Source organism: Hydra vulgaris, chromosome 03, assembly GCF_038396675.1.
Source record: "Hydra vulgaris chromosome 03, alternate assembly HydraT2T_AEP".
NCBI classification, from domain to species: domain Eukaryota; kingdom Metazoa; phylum Cnidaria; class Hydrozoa; order Anthoathecata; family Hydridae; genus Hydra; species Hydra vulgaris.
Window position 1 is genome coordinate 27388021 of NC_088922.1, and position 19013 is coordinate 27407033.

Below are 19013 nucleotides of genomic sequence, written 5' to 3' on the forward strand. Positions count from 1 at the left end.
TCTCGTGTTACTCGTCATTCAATCAAGTGTCATCTTTTTTCTGTGACTGTTCCTAAGTGCTCCAAAAACGCTTATTCGTCTAGTTTTTTTCCTCGAACATCAGTTCTTTGGAATTCGCTTCCTTCATCTTGCTTTCCTGATTCATATAATTTGCAATCTTTTAAGTTGTCGGTCAATCGTTACCTTGCTCTACAATCTTCATCTTTTCTCTTTCAGTAACTTCCAACTTTAATTAGTGGCTGCTTGCAGCTTTGTTGGAAGCGAAGATGTTTAAAAAAAAAAAAAAAAAAAATTCATTCTCGTGTTACTCGTCATTAAATTAAGTGTCATCCTTTTTCTGTGACTGTTCCTATGTGCTCCAAAAATGCTTATTCGTCTAGTTTTTTTCCTCAAAAATCAGCTTTTTGGAATTTGCTTCCTTCATCTTGCTTTCCTGACTCATATAATTTGCAATCTTTTAAGTCGTCTGTCAATCGTTATCTTGCTCTACAATCTTCATCTTTTCTCTTTCAGTAACTTCCAACTTTAATTAGTGGCTGCTTGCAGCTTTGTTGGAAGCGAAGATGTTTAAAAAAAAATTTAACTCGTTTTGCGGTAATCAATAATATTGCAACAATTTAAAAAAGTTCATTTAAAGAATCTTTCTTTAAAAAATAAAAAAATAAAGATAATTTTATGACGTCAAATATCGCATTAAGCTAATGCATTAAGCATTTTTTATTAAAAGTAAGGCCTGATCTCTCTCTCTCTCTCTCTCTCTATATATATATATATATATATATATATATATATATATATATATATATATATATATATATATATATATATGTATATATATATCAGTGGCGGACTGGCCCCAGGGTGCACCAGGAGAATTCCTGGTGGGCCAGTATAAATTTGGGCCGGTGGGTCAACCTTAACCAGGTTGGTCAAAAATTTCAAAATGAGTGAATGCAAGAAAAGAAAGGGAGGAGTTGAAAAAAATTTATCTAATTAGAATTCAAATATTTTCTCAGGTTTTATCAATTTTTAACCCATTTCTATACTTTCTTTTTTTTTAATGTGGGCCGGACAAATGTAAAATTCACTCCGCCTCTGATATATATATATATATATATATATGTATGTATATATATATGTGGGCAGTTCCATTTTTAACTTACGTTGCACACACAACAACTTTATTAAATATTTGCCTATTTAAACTGTAAATGAAACTTTTAGCTATTTTGTATGAAAGCTGTTAGTCTAAAGAATAAAATAAGCTAAAAAATTTAAAGTCTGGCCAAAAGAGAGCGAACTTATTAATGAAAATGCCACTTAACTTATGTTACACATAAAACAAGGCAAAAGCTTATCTTTTAGGTCAGATTTCTGCGAATCAGTAAAGCGGTGACGTTTTTTATGGATGACCCCCCTTAATTGCATTTACAAACGATTTGTTTTACTAAAACAAAAATAGAAAAGGTCATAACAGGTTTATGTTTTTATATTTAAGAGATTAGCAAATAAATTTTTTTTTTTAATGTCTAAATAAAAATATTTATTTAAATTTTATTTTTATTTATATATGAATATTTTTATGTCAACCAAAATAAGAATACATAAACAAATAAATATAATATATAAAACAAATAAATATGATAAGTAAAATAATATAAATAATTTTAATTAACATTAAAAAAAAAAAAAGAAGATTTTTTTCTAAATTCTCTAAATATAAAATGTTTTAGTTAGAACCACAACTTAAGTAAATGCATGTAGTGTTAACTTACGTTACACAAATTCAAAATAAAAATGTGCTTTAACCAAGCATCGTTATGCAAAACTTTAAATGTAAAAACATAACATTTAATATTCTTTTGCATATATTATCAAAAAGTTTAAGTTTTTAAACTAAATTTTGAAAAAAACAAAACTTTTGTTATTTTCTTGAAATATATATATTTTATAAAGCATAAAATCTGGCCAACAACTATTTAAACATGTTAGCTCCATTTTCACTCTAAATTAATTCCAATTATGCAAATAAATTCATGGTTAAGAATATATTTTACAATAATACTTTTTTTATCATGCGACAATGAGAAAAAACGCAACTTTCGGAAGCATAAAAATGACTTACTTAAATTAATTTTAGCACTAAAGGTATATTTTAAATAAACTTTCATGTATCTATATAAATATTCATTTGCTAAAAGTTGACGAAAAAAAGAATAAAATTTGACTACTTTTTCATTTTCCACCGTGGAAATGCCCATATATATATTATACTATATTCAATCCATATTTAAGGACACAATTTCCTAATATCATTTTTGTGCTCTTAATGTAAAAATGTGCGCTTTAATTTTTCAAAAAAAGAAGAAAAAAATGATGAATAATAAAAGAACAGATTGCTGTCCCATGAAAAAACCTCAGTCGATGTAGAAGCAAAAACCTCAGTCGATGTAGAAGCACTCCTTTGCGGCAGAAGTCTATTTTTGTAACCCTCATACAGGGTATGATTATGATGCAGCGTATATTTTGTAACCCTTAGATAAAAAGTTATAAATTAGTGTTTTTTATGAATAGTTTAAGCCCAATTTAAGCTCCATTAAGTGTCTAATAATGATCAATATAAAAAAAAAGTTCTCCAAAAATAGATCAACCTGGTACTCAAATGAAGCAAAATTTTATAAACTTTCCAAAAATAATAACAATTTCGTGTAAAAATTTTGGTATTATTGCAAACTTTGTATAGAAAAAATATATATATATATATATAAATATATATATATATATATATATATATATATATATATATATATATATATATATATATATATATATATATATATATATACCCTTTGTACATAAAGCAACTAATTTATCTATCTATACATGCAGTGTATAGATAGATAAATTAGTTTATCTAATTTATCTATCTATACACTAATTTATCTATCTATACAGCAATTAATCTATCTATACATGCAGTGAGTGTATATTAGGGTGATGACTTTTTTACAACCTCATTTCCCTGTTTCTTAATTTAATGAGCTTTCATTAATGATAACTCAAAGTGTTACTTTCAAGGTGATTTGATAAAAAAATTTCACACACATTTTGTGAATTATTTGTAAAATCGCAAATGATTTAAAATTTTTTACTTATCAGTTTTTGCCAAATTTTTGAGGTCCCAAGCAGTTACAAAATTGAACACAAATTTCAGAGTCTTATCTATGCAATATTTTATATGGTCATCAAACACACAAGAAAGTCAATTATTTACGATAATGCCATTGGACAGGATAGTTCTTAGTGGGAGGTTACCTTTGTTGTGGCAGGAGTCATACAGGTCTTGCAAAACTTTGATTGCTCGCTCATAGAACTGATTGCTTTAGGCAATGTTGATTGGAGATTCATGTTTTCCAGTGGTTTTGCAAGCATCTGAGAACTTTTGGATAGTCCTTCAGTACTGCATAAATAAGTTTTACACAGTCAGTGCAACAATCATCACAATTGATCTCCACAGGTTTAATTCTTTTAACACATTGTAAAGTCCTTCTTTAATTGTTTGAATTTTCCCATCTTCAATTTAAGCACTGTCAACTTAGTTTCTTTTGCTTCATTCTTGAGGACTACCGCCTGATATTCAAAGCCATCAATCTGTTTGCCGCCAAAGTGTATGCTCCATTTCTCTAGTTGAAGTATGCTCACCAAGTGTTTCTTCACCTGAGCAGGTCTTGGCATGGAGTTGGGATTTAAATGCCCTCACCAGAAAGCTGGGGGCACACCTTTACTGCCTTGTGGGAAGACAGCTTCGAGATTGTAGCTAGGTGCTTGCAATGCTTATTGGGTTATGGTTCCTTTTGCTTGTTGATGCTGCAATCTCATCATTTTAAGAAGTGTCTTTGCTGTTTTCGGATGAGTTGGAATCCATACTACTTTCAGACCAATCAGGTGGTGCTGAGCTGGCAACTGTGGAAAATGTTGCTTTGATTACCTTCTTTCGCTTAGGTGGGTGGATGGTCTTGGCACTAGCAGGTTTACCAGTAGAATACTCAACCAGGCCTTTGCTCTCAATATGCAGTTTATACAAGTTCTCATCCTCTTTGCACAACCATTCACCTTGAACCAATCTTTAACATTAACAATTACATCGGTTCTCTCTCTCCATTCTTTTGTGGTGGATTCAAGAAATTTGAATTATCCATTGACTTGGTTTTTCTGGGGCGTGCAACTCCTTTCACTTAAGGATGCTTTTTAAATTGCCACTTTGCCTTTTCTTGATAGCGCTTAAAACTAGATTAAGTTCTTTGTCTATGTTTCCTTAGTGTTCTTGGTGTTAAATGCCTTAACAATCAGTCAGCCTAGCTTCTCGTTGTATTATGAGACATTCTCTGCAGTCAGAAATCCCTCAAATATTATTTCGTTGTTCTCTTCCATCAATAACATCAAAATTTTTTTACTATTTAGAGACATAATGGAGATGACTGAATTGCCTGATCTTTCCTTTGATTTTATAGTTTTATAGCTGATTTGTTCAGCCAGTTTGGGATCAATTAGGTTTGTAATGTTGGCTAATTTTTCCAATCTTAGTTTACACTTATCTTTAGAGTGGTTTGATTCCCTGCAGATACTGGCAAAGAAGTGTGAGCAGATGCGTGTAGGAAACAATCTTGAATTGTTAGATTTAGACTTCTGTTTGTTGACAAATAATTTCCACTGAAGACCATTCAAGCTAGCAATTTTACAAATGCTGCCCTTACATCTTTCCATAGACCTGATGAAAACAGATAAATGTTAAAAAGTAGTTTATTTTTATAGAAAAGCTAAAAATTTGTCTAATTAAATTAATGAAAATAGGGAGGGGGATATTTGTGTTGATTAAATTTATAAATAGTTGTTAACTCTGACATACCATATTATTCCCAGAATGTTATATATTTTTTTGTAATTTAATTGATGCACAATTTTAAATGTTACTTTTACAACCAATTGTAACATTACATTAAAAGTCCTTCACAAAATAAACAACATACACTCCTCCTCCTAACATATATCTTCTCCTATTCCTACTCCTCAACCTACTTTAACTTCTCCAGCTACTCCTTATATTCCTAAACCTAAACTGCACTAAAACAATAAAAGTTAAAAAAATGTCCACAAAATAATTACCCCTTCTATGCAAAATCCTTTAAAAGTATTAATTTTCTAAACATAGGTTTTCTATAAAAATTAATTAGGTAAATATTAAAGAATAAAAGTTACGATTTTATATATAAATACTTTGTTATAGTTTTTAGCTCTGGATTGTAGCTTTTTGCTATTGTTAGAACCTCCATTTTTTTATCTTTTGTAAGTCCAATCTGCAGTCAATACGAAGCCCAGATCGGAACCTTGGATCTTGAAGTGAATAGCTTGACACCGAATGAGCTTTCAGTTCAACCTCTTGTGTATTAGTAACTTTTCTGTTTTGCTTTTTTCCCCCTTGTGCAAAAGCAAATTGCACAAATTTGTGCTTGGTTTTTATCGTTAGATTTCGGAGGCATTGTAATTAATTTATGTTTAAATTATGTTTGATTTTTTAGTTATAGTATATTTACTAACCTAATAATACTTTATATATTTAATTGTTTAATAAAGATTTCAATTGATATATATATATATATATATATATATATACATATATATATATATATATATATATATATATATATATATATATATATATATATATATATATATACACACACACACACACACACACACACACACACCCACATAGACAGAGACAGATTTTAATTGATATATATATATATATATATATATATATGTATATATATATATGTGTGTGTATATATATATATATATACATTTACATATATATATACATATACATATATATATACATATATATATTTGTATATATATATTTGTACGTATATATATATATATATATATATATATATATATATATATATATATATATATATATATATATATATATGTATGTGTATATATATATACATATATATACATATACATATATATATGTATGTATATATGTGTATATATATATATACATATACATATACATATACATATACATATACATATATATATATATATATATATATATATATATATATATATATATATATATATATAAATATATATATATATGTGTGTGTGTATATATATATATATATATATATATATATATATATACATATCAAATTAATAAGTAATAGCTTATTTTGTATCTTTTAGGGTTAAAAATGTGCTGTTATTGAGGCCTTTAACAATAAATTACAGGAAATAAAAATCTGAAAATAAAAGGGCTATTTCTCAAAGTTTTTTCAACATATGTTTTTCATTTTTATAATTTTTATAATTTTTATAACTAATATATATATATATATATATATATATATATATATATATATATATATATATATATATATATATATATATATATATATATATATATATATATACGTAAAAGATTGACATAAAGCGTTCATTTGAGTGTTTTCATAGAGGTTCACTTTCATCCAGGCACAGGGTTTCTATTGTACATGCATTGACTTAGGATTTTGATTTGGTCATGTAGTTAATAATTTAATAATAAATGTATATATATACATTTTTTTTCACATTAGATCTCCTTTATAAGAGGTCTAAAATGATTTGTTGTATTTACTTATTTATCCAAACCACAACCATCATTTGATAAATGTACTGAAACCTATGATATATTTCAGTATGATTTTATTTGTAACTTTTCATACAGTTTACAAATTCAAAAACATCAAAAGTAAATAGATATTCAAATATTTTCATTTTAGATTGGTTCACAATGGTCAGCTAGAAATAGTAACTGGTGGGTGGGTAATGAATGATGAAGCCAATACACATTACTTTAACATGATTGATCAAATGGTTGAAGGTCACCAGTGGATGGAAAAACATGTTGGTGTGTTAGTTTTGAATTTAATAAAAGTTTTTTAGTTTGTTATAAATACAAATTAATGATATAATACTATTAATTTATTAACAATAACAAATAACTCATCCAAATAAAAATTAAATATAGAAAATTATTCCAATAGTTAACAATGTAGTTTTTTACAACTTTGGAGATTTTTTCTACAAAAAAATACTAAGATTTTTTCTCCTTAATTTCAGGAGTCAAGCCTAAAAATAGCTGGTCTATAGATCCTTTTGGTTATTCCCCAACAATGGCATATATTTTGAAAAGGATGGGATTTGAATGTATGCTGATCCAAAGAGTGCATTACAGAATAAAAAAATATCTTGCAGAAAATAAAAATTTAGAGTTTATGTGGAGACAAAATTGGGGTAAAATTTTAAATGACTTTAATTGAAGTTTTGTGTTTTTCCATGCTTATATATTTATTAATTAACTGTGTAATACTTTAAGCATTTCTTTTGTAAACAAGACTTTTTTTTTTCAAGATCGTGGTTCAACAACTGATATTTTTACACATGTAATGCCATTCTACAGCTATGACGTTCCTCATACTTGTGGGCCTGACCCCAAAATTTGCTGTCAGTTTGATTTTAAAAGACTTCCTGGTGGAGGTGTGTATTGTCCTTGGCATATACCTCCCAGAGAGATTCAGGATGATAATATTAAAGAGCGTTCAGAAACACTTTTAGATCAATATAAAAAAAAAGCACAACTTTACAGATCAAATGTGGTACTAGCTCCATTAGGTGATGATTTTCGATACGACAAAGTTTTTGAAGTTTTGGCACAATATACAAACTATGAAAAAATCATGGAATATGTAAACTCGCATCCTGAGCTAAATGCAGAGATTCGGTTTGGCACTTTAAAGGACTATTTTCAAGCAGTTGCTGAACGAGAAGGTGTGAAACCAGGTGAAAAACCACAAAGTTTTAAAACACTTGGAGGAGATTTTTTTACTTACGCAGATCGTGATGACCACTATTGGAGTGGTTATTTTACTTCCAGATCTTTCTTTAAGCATATGGATCGTGAACTAAGCGGGCATCTAAGGTATCATATATTTAAGTTTCTACTAATTATTTTTTTAGTTAAAATAAAATGATATCTTTTATTAATAAATTTGAAAAAAATATTATTTTAACACTTGATTTTATTGTTTCTTTAAATTATTTAGTTATTTTTACTCGTTGAGTTTAAAAGTGACAATAAAATTACTCATAAGGGTATAAATTTTCACTTTTTAAAAAAGATTTTATTTATTTTTGACTATCCATAATGGTTTATTTATGTTTAAAACTTATGAGTTATGTATGCTTGCTAAAATTGCCTGATCTATTCTTAACTTCTTTTTCATTTACTTGTATAAAATATGACAAATTAACATGCATAGGAAATCTGTAAATTAGTGAACAATTTTTGTTACATTTGTGGTAAAATTTTTGTCACAGAAAATAACTATAGCACCTCTTATGAAAACTGCTTGCTAGCATTATATATCGGCTGTAACACTTGCTTGGTTACACTGCACTTGTTTGAAATCTGGACTTGCCACAGAAAATAACAGAACTTTAGCCCCAAAACTAAATCAGCGGAATTTTCTCCAACTTGATGTCAAAGTTTCATGCTTCATGAAACGTCAGCAGAATCTGCTGGGTTTTTTTTTTTTTTTTTGAGAAGAAAAACACTCTTTTTGTTTGCATGTCTTTAGACTAATGTATTAGTTCTTTTTTCAAACATTTTTCATGTTTCAAGTGGTGTGCATAACAATTTATTTAAGTCACTCTTTGGTATAATAGCAATTTATTAAACTCACTCTTTGTACCTAACAATTTATTTAACTCACAATGCAAGTTAGCAGCTTGTTAGCTAAGCCAATGGTGCTGCGTATACTGCAGAATTCCCAATGGATTTTAAATTCCCAAAATTCAATGACCTTTTTTTTTTTTAAGTAATTGGACAATACACAAATAAAATTCCCAATATTTTGTAGAACAATTACAATAAATATTCCAAATATCGCGAAAATGCGGTATAAATATATTCCTGGCTAAGACTCTGGTTAGATACATTGTTATGTACAAAGCCACACCAAAATATAGCACATAACATTTTAAATAAGTATTATCTTTTAGTTTGATTTAATGGCAAAGTTAAATATTCTGCATATTTTATTTTCTAAAAATACACTACTTAAGAAGATTATATTTGTTAGATATATTATATATTAGATACTGATATATTATGTTTTTTTACTTTTTTAAAAAAAAGGTCTAACCTTATCAAGATATTATAAATATGTTTTGACTGTCATGATATATTTGTTATTCCATGACAGCTTTTTGACGCTTAATTAAAATTTTTGATCACTAACGATTTTGTTTTTTAAAAGTTTAAAATCATTTTTGTATATTAATTCATTTGCTTTTTTTTAATATTTTTTATTTTATTATAGTATTTATAATAGAAATATTATAAAGTTATTTTATTAAATGTTTTTTTAAATGCTGAAAAAGCAGAATGCTAAATGATAAAAAGATTATAGAGCAAATAAGAGAAAAATATTGTGGGAAAGAGAAAAAGAAGTAGTAATAAAAAAAGTTGTACACAAGAAGCAAACAAAGAAATCTGGCTAAGTTATGAAACCAAAGATTAAGAGTGAAAAAAAGGTTGAGTTCAACACTGACCTAAGTTTACATTCTACACATGACAATATCTATTAATTCCTGTTTTTCAACTATTTCTGTCTCATTGATGCAAAATGTTACGTCTCAATCTGTTACAATTGGTAACAAGGTTGCATTCTCTAATTTTTAATAAATATCAAGTAAACAAATTTGATAACACAGTAAATATTTATTGTTGCTGTATTGCTAATTATCATCTTTTATTTTATCTTTATTGTAAAAATTTCGCTTCGTCTCAATTGATTACTTTTTCACACAAAAAAAATAAAGTTTCAACTTGCAATGTTATGTCCTAACTGTGTTCGTTTTTCAACTTTTTAAAGTTTAACCAATTGAGACGTAATGTAACTAAATCTAGATTTGAGATGTAACTAAATTACATCTTAAATTTTTTTTTAAGTCACGTTACATCTTAATTGGTTAAACTTTTAAAAGTTTAAAAAAAAAAAGATTTTTTGTCACTGCGTAATCTATTAAAATTGCTAACTCTTAGATATTTATATGTAATATGGAAATTTTTAAGAAAAATGATATACAATGACTTCACAAGTGGCTAGCATTTATTTTTTAACGGAATCATAGCAAATAAAAATAACAGAGTCATAACAAATAAAAAGCACAAATTTCTGAGCATAAATATCATGTAGACACAAAATTTGCCAAATCATCCATTAGTGCCTTTAAAGAACTTGCAGCAGTCTTGGGTCCTAAAGAAGTGACGTTTCACTCCCATCATGATTTTGTAATTGCTCCTTAACACAAACTTATTCCTTCAGTAATTGCACCCATAGAAATCAAAAAAGATTACATGGAAAAACAAGCATTCACATACTCTGGCCCAACATACATAGCAATCAGAAGTGCAAAACATGATTTATCAACAGCACTTAGTCACTTAGAAGACATGAAAAGAAAAACCATCTTCCTGCATTTAAAAGTAGCCTATTTACTGAAGATGGAGTTAGCAAATCAGTCATGATTATAACTGTTGATGGTGGGCCAGAAAAAAATCTAAGCATTTAAAATTCCTTACCAAAATTTTTTTCAAAAATAAACTATTATAATTAAAATATACACTTAAAAAATTTTTTTTTGTCTTTACTCTTTGCAATATTACTTTTAAAGCTTTATTTACCTTTAAAAAGTCTTTTTTTAAAACTAACCCACAAGCTTGTGAATTAGTTTTTTAAAAAAACTTTTTTAATTACAATAGTTTTGACAAGCTTATCAATGCATTTACAATATTTTTAATAAATAATATTGTCAGTAAAACAATTTTGTAAAATACTGTAACTCAGTAATGAGTTACAATATTTAACAATGCGTTTGTCGAGACATTTGTAAAAAAAAAAAATTTTCATTGTTAATTATCATCATTTATTTTTATTGTAAAATAGACTCAACTTAATTAGTTACTTTTTTTTTGTTACTATTTTGTCACATATAAAAAAAAAGTTTTAATTCTCAAGTTTACTTCTCAATTGTTTGTTTTTTTTTAAACTTATAAAAGTGCAATTTTTAAAAAGTGTAAACTGAGATGTAACATAGTGTTAAGAAAATCAATTTTTGAGGCGTTTTTTTTCGTCAATAATACAAGTGTAATACTTCAGGAGTTTTTATAAACCCACAAACAAAAGTGTATATAAAAGGTCAACCTTTCTTATGTTTAAATATTATTAATCAAATGCATTAATTAGTTGTAACTGATTAATTGTATATTTTGAACATTCTAACATCCAGTGCGATATCTGTCCATTTTCTTTGAGCTATCTCTCTAACTCAACTTCTCCTGTTTTTCACATAGTTATAGCATTATATATATTTATATCTTATATAGATATCTAATAAGCAAAAAAAGAGCATGTTAGAAAGAAACCATAGGTTACAATGTTACGTCTCATTAGGTCAAAATGTTACCTATCGATTACATAAAAATAACGGATATTTTGCACTTAAAGTTACATTACAATGTTGCGTATCATTGCATTACAATGTTATGTCTTGGTTATGTAAAAATAACAGACATTTTGCACATAACATAAAGAATCTCGTTTATGTTACAAAATGTAAAATAACTTAATAAATGTTATAGGGGGAAAGTTATTAAATAAGTATTTATTTTAATAATTTTAATTTTTTTTACTATTATTGCTGTCACACAGTTTGAGTTCTTTTATATAAAACAAAACTTTTAGGGTAAAACAGGCTCTTCCAAAGTCTCCTAATAAAAGTCACACTAATGCCAAGCAGTTAGCTGATTATGACACTATTAAAGAAATTGTATGCACTTATAAAATATGCACAATTAAAAAAATAGTATTAGATATTTGCATTACTTCAGAAGAAATTAAAAAATTAAAATCATTTTATGAAAGAATTGATGTACCAAGTTTTGTGAGTTAGATACATAGCTAAGTACAAAGCCACGCCACTTAAAACATGAAAAATTTGGAAACAGGGACCAATACTACAAAATGTTTGTACTAAAATAAGTCAGTAAAGTAAATATATATATATATATATATATATATATATATATATATATATATATATATATATATATATAAATTAGTAAATTAGTACACCTTTAGGGGCACCTTAGGAAAAGCAATGTTAGTTGAAATTCAAAAAAGTCATTTTTTTTGGAACACCCTAATATATATATATATATACAATATATATATATATATTAGGGTGTAATATATATATTACTACTTCAAGATTATTCACAAATTGTTTGAATTCTAGGTAATAGTCATTTAGATCCTATGTCTCAGATGGAGTCTTAAGCCACTGTACTTCAGCATTTGCATGGTTTAAGATATGAAAAATTAACCAACTCTGGTCAGTTATAAGCAGGGTCAAACTTGGGGAGTATCATCATTAAACATAAAGGAGTTCAGTATATTTAAATTAACTTGATGTCTCTCTATGGCATAAGTTGTAGGTCTTGGGGTTGAGTACAACTTCTTGGCAATGTCACTCCGTTCTTGTACATTTTTATCAACAAGAGACATAACTAAAATATTTGGGTCTATGTACCAGGTGTGTCTCTTTAGAGACTCTGTAACAGGTTTTGCCTGAACAGGATTGATTTTTGAGTATCTCACCATCTGCCAAAGAGCTTTCATATCCTAAAGATTTTTAGACAATTAAAAATTACACAAAATTTTCAAAGAAAAAAAAGTAATAAAAACCAAAATTATAAAAAACTTTTAAAACATAGAAATGTCACCTGATATGGAGCAACAGCCACTCAGTGTAAGATACAGCTGTGAAGAATGCCATATCATTTATTTATTTCTTCTCGAAATCTGTCAAGCTAGAAATGTTGTTTAGAAGGAGATACATTTTCAGAAAGTATATTCTCTTTGCCATAAATCTGGTATGGTGTACAGGCCGAGGTTTTCTTAGTCTGTACTGTTCATCACCAGATAAAACCATTGTTGTCAATTCCACTAACTCTAGATAATCAGACCTACATCCATCCTAAGTAAGACTATTTATTTAGACACAAAACAGTAGCTTATTAAACATATTTTATTACAGAGTATTCAATTTATTCAAAATTTTAAATACCTTTTTCATTGTTTTCATTCTGATAATATTTTGAGAAAAAGATAAGGCTTCTTTGAACTGTACCTGCAGCCAGCTATCAGAAATATCTTCAATTTTTACTTAGCTTAACACAATGGAATTTTGATCGATTGAGTTTCATACATCTTAAAGCTTCTTAAACAATGGATTATCTGGGCCATTTGTTTTACTGCATAGATAAATGTTCCAGCAGTGAATAATATACCTTTCATAGATGTTATACCTAGATGCTAGGAGAAGTAGAGGTCTATCAAGCTCTGCAGCTAATCTAATGCACACACCCTTTTTATTACCAGTTTTTATCAAAAACGGATCCTTGTAATTTATTAAAAATATCAAATTGATGAAGAATTTTTATGATTGTATTCTTCTGTGTTTCTCCAGTACAAGAGTTCAAATGAAAAATTCCTAAGAAGCTCACTCTGTCCATCTATCCTGATGGAAACAGCAAGTCTGTCAAGTTGATGTTCTATTCTGTTTGTGAACTCCTTAACTATTTTTCCATCAAAATGGAGAATAATTGGTAATGATGAAGATTGAACAAGATCAGTAACATGTTTTTTAATCTTTTCTCCTTCTTTAGTTACAACTTCCTCAACTCTAAACGCAGTTGAAGAAGATATTGCAAAATTAGTTATATCACCTCCTGAATTAGCAATAACACTTGCCGCTATTGCAGTGTGTTGTCTAACTGAAAGTTCCTCACCTATTGCTGTGAGAGCTGTTTTTTTTTTAAATATTTTTTGGTAACAAAACACAGAGGTAGATTGTTCTTTTTTTATATCTGTTACATATTCACAGTCAGGATTATTATCATTACTTGAAGTGTTTTCTAACCTTTCTAGATTGTTAGCATTGTTTAATTTAATTTCCATGCTTAACATGGAACACAATTTTTTGTGGGATCTCTTAATAGTGTATGCAAACTTTTTATCATTTGTTCTTATTCTTCCCATCCTATTCCAAGCTGGTCCAAGGTAAACCCAATATCTTCATTTTTGGCTTTGGATGTCCTTCTCCTGTCTTTCATAATATCTTCAATTAGTTCTTCTTTTTTTTACTAGTCCAAAAGCATTTTAACATTTCTTCAAAAAATTCCTCATTCCTTTTTGTATCTGTTGTTCCTTTTGCTATTCTTCTTTAACTTGTAATCATTCGCCATTTTATCAATCTTCTTTCTTTAAAATGTAAAATTTATTCAATGTTTAAAATAAAGATAAAAATAAATTTGTTGATAAATTTTGAATTCATAATTTACCTGATATTTTCCAAGGTTATGATCCTGCAACTTTTTTTAAGTTAATTAGTTACTGAAAAGATAAATGATAACCAAAATATAATATAAGTTAAAAATCAAATTGCATACGCAAGGTAAAATATAATTGTTCACAAAATAAAACAAGTATACGTGTATTTAAAATATAACAGAAAACACATTAAAAAGTACATAGGACAAAGGTAGTGAAATATAGTAAAATAACTCAATTTTTTTGAATTTTTTGATCTTCATTGTTCAAATAAAAAAATAAATTAAGCTTGACATTATATTTTTATTTTCTTCAAAAAGATAAAACAACACAAATAAAAAAGAAAGAAAAATTAATTTGGATAATGGTAACACTCCCCTCAGTTAGTCCGAAAAATGGGCAAAAAATGACCTTTGGACCCATTGAGGAAAGTCATGGAGTGATCTATTCATGAAAAAAATTTTATTAGTAATATCAAGTTTGGAGCACTTTATGAAAAGCAATGTTAGTTGAAATTCAAAAAGTCATTTTTTTGGAACACCCTAATATATATATATATATATATATATATATATATATATATATATATATATATATATATATATATATATATATATATATATATATATATATATATATATATATATATATTGTTGCAGTTTTTATCAAGTAATTTTGTTTAAAAAAGTATTATTTTGGAAAGTTCTCTTTTCTTTCATGAATATAAAACTTAATATGTAAATTAAAAAAAACTTTTTCACTTTGCGCTAATAAAGTATAGAAGTATAATAATTGTTCACCTCACAAAATAATATATATGGGGTAAATATTTTGAATTCTTTCAGTTATAGTTAATTATGAAAGCTTTAAAAGTTATAAAAAGAAGACTGGATCCTAATAATTTAAATTATGTTATTCATAATTTAAATTATGATATTTGCATAATTATTAGGATCCATTTTAAGTTTTTTTTGTTTTTCTTTGTATATTAAGTTGAAATTTGTTTACTTTCATGGTTATACTTATAGGGCTGCAGAAATTATCTATTCTCTAGCAAAAAGCTACCATAAAAATGAAGATTTTCTTGAAGATAATTTGTACTCTGAACTTATGCATGCCAGGAAATCTTTAGCATTATTCCAACACCATGATGGAGTTTCTGGTACTTCAAGGAATCCAGTAGTTAACGATTATGGTCAGAGAATGTTCAATGCAATTAAATCTAGCATTAAAGTTATGCAATCATCTGCTAATTTTTTAATGACTAACAAGCAGTTACAACATTTGGACTCCATTGGCAATACTCCAATTTTTTTGTTTGGTGAAGATCGAATGTCATTTGATTCATTGCCTATAAAAAATCTTATTATTATATCAGACAAACCTTCTCAAGTTGTTTTTTATAATTCACTTGCACAAGAACGCAAGCAGACTGTCTTCTTGCATGTTTCAGAACCATTAATAGAAGTATGAAAAATTAAATGTTTTATAGGATAGTATAAATTTACAATTAAGAGTTTTAAAAATTTACATATTTTTAATCTTTTATATTCTTTTATATATATTTAGTGTATGTATGTATGTATGTATGTATGTATGTATGTATGTATGTATGTATGTATGTATGTATGTATGTATGTATGTATGTATACACATGTGCGGGCGCACACATAAATATATATATATATAAATATATATATATGTGTATATATATATATATATATATATATGTATATATATATATATGTATATATATATATATATATATATATATATATATATATATATATATATATATATATATATATATATATATATATATATATATATATATATATATATATATATATATGTCCATATATATATAGAGAGAGAGAGAGAGCTGGCCCATAGCATTTCAGAGGCCCCCATGCAACCAAAATTCGAGACCCTGTAAAAATTTATAACCTATTCTTTAATCTCTAATTAATTGTGTAATTTTCATGAGCAGTGTTTATAAGCGCTCATAGATAAAAAAACATGAAAATACAAAATTATGAAAAATGTTTTTTAAGAGGAAATGAAAAGGAATAAAAATAATTGAAAATTAATAAAATTATCTTTTGTAAAGTATCACATCGTTTACATTATTATACATAGATATTCTAGTGAACGATAGGAACTTTCCGTGCTTAGTCTTCTGCAAATTTTTGCTCTCTTTTAAGTTAATGTTACCGGTTACTCTTTTAAATTGTTAACCTTACTTTTAATAGAAATTATAGAAATCTCAATTCATTATGGTTCTTAAATAGGCTTTAATCAGCTTAGGCTTAGAATAACTTCGCTCTCCTGAGGCTATAGTAATTGGCATAGTTTCTATAATTCACATTGATTTGAAAATACATCCTGTAACTTTTAAAATATTTTAATAGTCACTAATTTGATGGAAGTGGAAATCATTTGTAGTTCGGAAGATGATTATTTTCTATCAATGTTAAAAAATCCCTCAAACATTAGTTTACTAATGTTTGAGGGATTTTTTAATATCTTTATATATATATAAAAAAAGAATATTGTGTATCGCAATATAATATTTAATATCATAAATATTTGGAAAATGATCTTATGATTTATTCTAAATATTAAGAATCTATTTTTGTTGAAATTGTAAAGTCTCATAAAACAATAATAATATATATTATAATATATACTAAATGTTAAAAACCAAAAGGTAACAGAAAGATTATGTTTATTTGGATAAGTGTTAAAAAAATGCATATATTAGGAACCACTTCTTAAAAGTAAGCAACCAAAATGCAATAGTTATGGGTCAGTCTTAAAAGAAACTAAAGATGAATTGTCTTTAACTTAATTGATCTTTTTTTGGTTTGGTACTAATTACAAATTAGTATGGTTACATATTAGATGTTTTGATTAGATGTTATAGCATATTAGATGTTTTGATGGTTTTATTTCTCTTTAAAGATTTGTTTTTAACTTCTAAAAGTTTAATTGGTTTACTAATCAAGATGTCTTAAGCAGGCGTTACCTTTTTTTATTTTGCACTATCTAGTTAGTGACAGGAGTTTCAGCCTTGGCCCCTACTAAATATCGAACATTTTCCAAACCTGATCCCTGCAAATTTATAAGATTTAGGTGGGTTTGATAGCTGGGGCTAGGAAAAAATTTATAATTAATTATATATTATAAATGTATGTATATATTTACTATTTTTTGATTATTGGCATATAATATGGATATATAAGGATATAACCATATATGTTAGCTATTTATTTATTTTATATTTATATATGTTAGCTATTTATTTATTTTATATTTATATATGTTAGCTATTTATTTATTTTATATTTATATATGTTAGCTATTTATTTATTTTATATTTATATATGTTAGCTATTTATTTATATCCTGGCATACAATACCTTTACATATTTATACAAAATTTAGAGTTACCAAAATCAGAAAACTTAAGGAATAAAGATTTTTTAATCAATAATAGTTTAACTATAAAGCAATTATTATTTGAAGAAAAAAAGAAGACAACCCTACTATACTTTTAACCACATTTTGACTTAATTGATTGCACTGTTGTTGGAGATAAATTTGGTTTTGTTAAAGCACCATTTTACTAAAATCAAGGCAATTGGTTTCATAGATTGAAACACTTTGTTTTTTTATTCGAAACTGCTCTCTTTTAATATACCCAGTAAAATCAACAGAAATCATTTTAAAATTGTTTTCATCTTTGCAGTGACAATTTAAGCAATTCATTTAAAACATATCATAGGGTTAAAATTGTCTGGGTAAAATGAAATTCTACAGATAATAAATTACAATTGCTTTAACTATTATGACATTCTTTTATTTTATTAATAAAAAAAACACTAAATAAAGTATTTTTTTTTAGGTTTATGATTGTAACTATTTATTTTCAAATTGTGCCATAACTATTTCTTCAACCTTTTGATTTTATCACTGATTAAGTAAGGAAAAATTTATAACTTACATAACCAACACAAAAAACTATATAACCCACGGAAGTATGGTTTACCTGGTGCAATTAATGAAGTGTGAACTTCATTAATTGCACAAATTAGATTACCCCCAAAAAAATAGTGCATGAAAGCTTTAAATTGATAGTGCATGTGCATTTTTTGATAGACGACTTTCAAAATCTATCAAAAGGTAGAAAATAAAATATTTTACTTTTATTTCCGAAATTTTTGCAAGTGTTCCAATTAAGGTGCTATTTCGATTTCAGAAACTCTTTATTTATATTTTATAGTGTTTGCCAAGAGTAGATGTTGATCAGATGGATGTGTCATGTAACAAGACAAGAAAAGGATATATATATATGTGTGTGTGTATATGTATACATACATAAATATATATATATATATAAACATATATATATAAATATATATATATATATATATATATATATATATATATATATATATATATATATATATATATATTATATATATACACACACACACA

At 26.5% G+C, this 19013-nt stretch overlaps 1 protein-coding gene across 1 annotated transcript in view; it reads left to right on the forward strand.

The window, feature by feature from the left end:
- Positions 1-19013, forward strand: part of LOC100202382 (alpha-mannosidase 2) — an 82402-nt gene that overhangs the window by 40740 nt on the left and 22649 nt on the right. The window contains exons 6-9 of the mRNA XM_065792818.1: positions 6837-6964; positions 7177-7350; positions 7468-8035; positions 15542-15980. Coding sequence (XP_065648890.1) covers positions 6837-6964; positions 7177-7350; positions 7468-8035; positions 15542-15980 — 1309 coding nt within the window. The remainder of the gene's footprint in view (positions 1-6836; positions 6965-7176; positions 7351-7467; positions 8036-15541; positions 15981-19013) is intronic.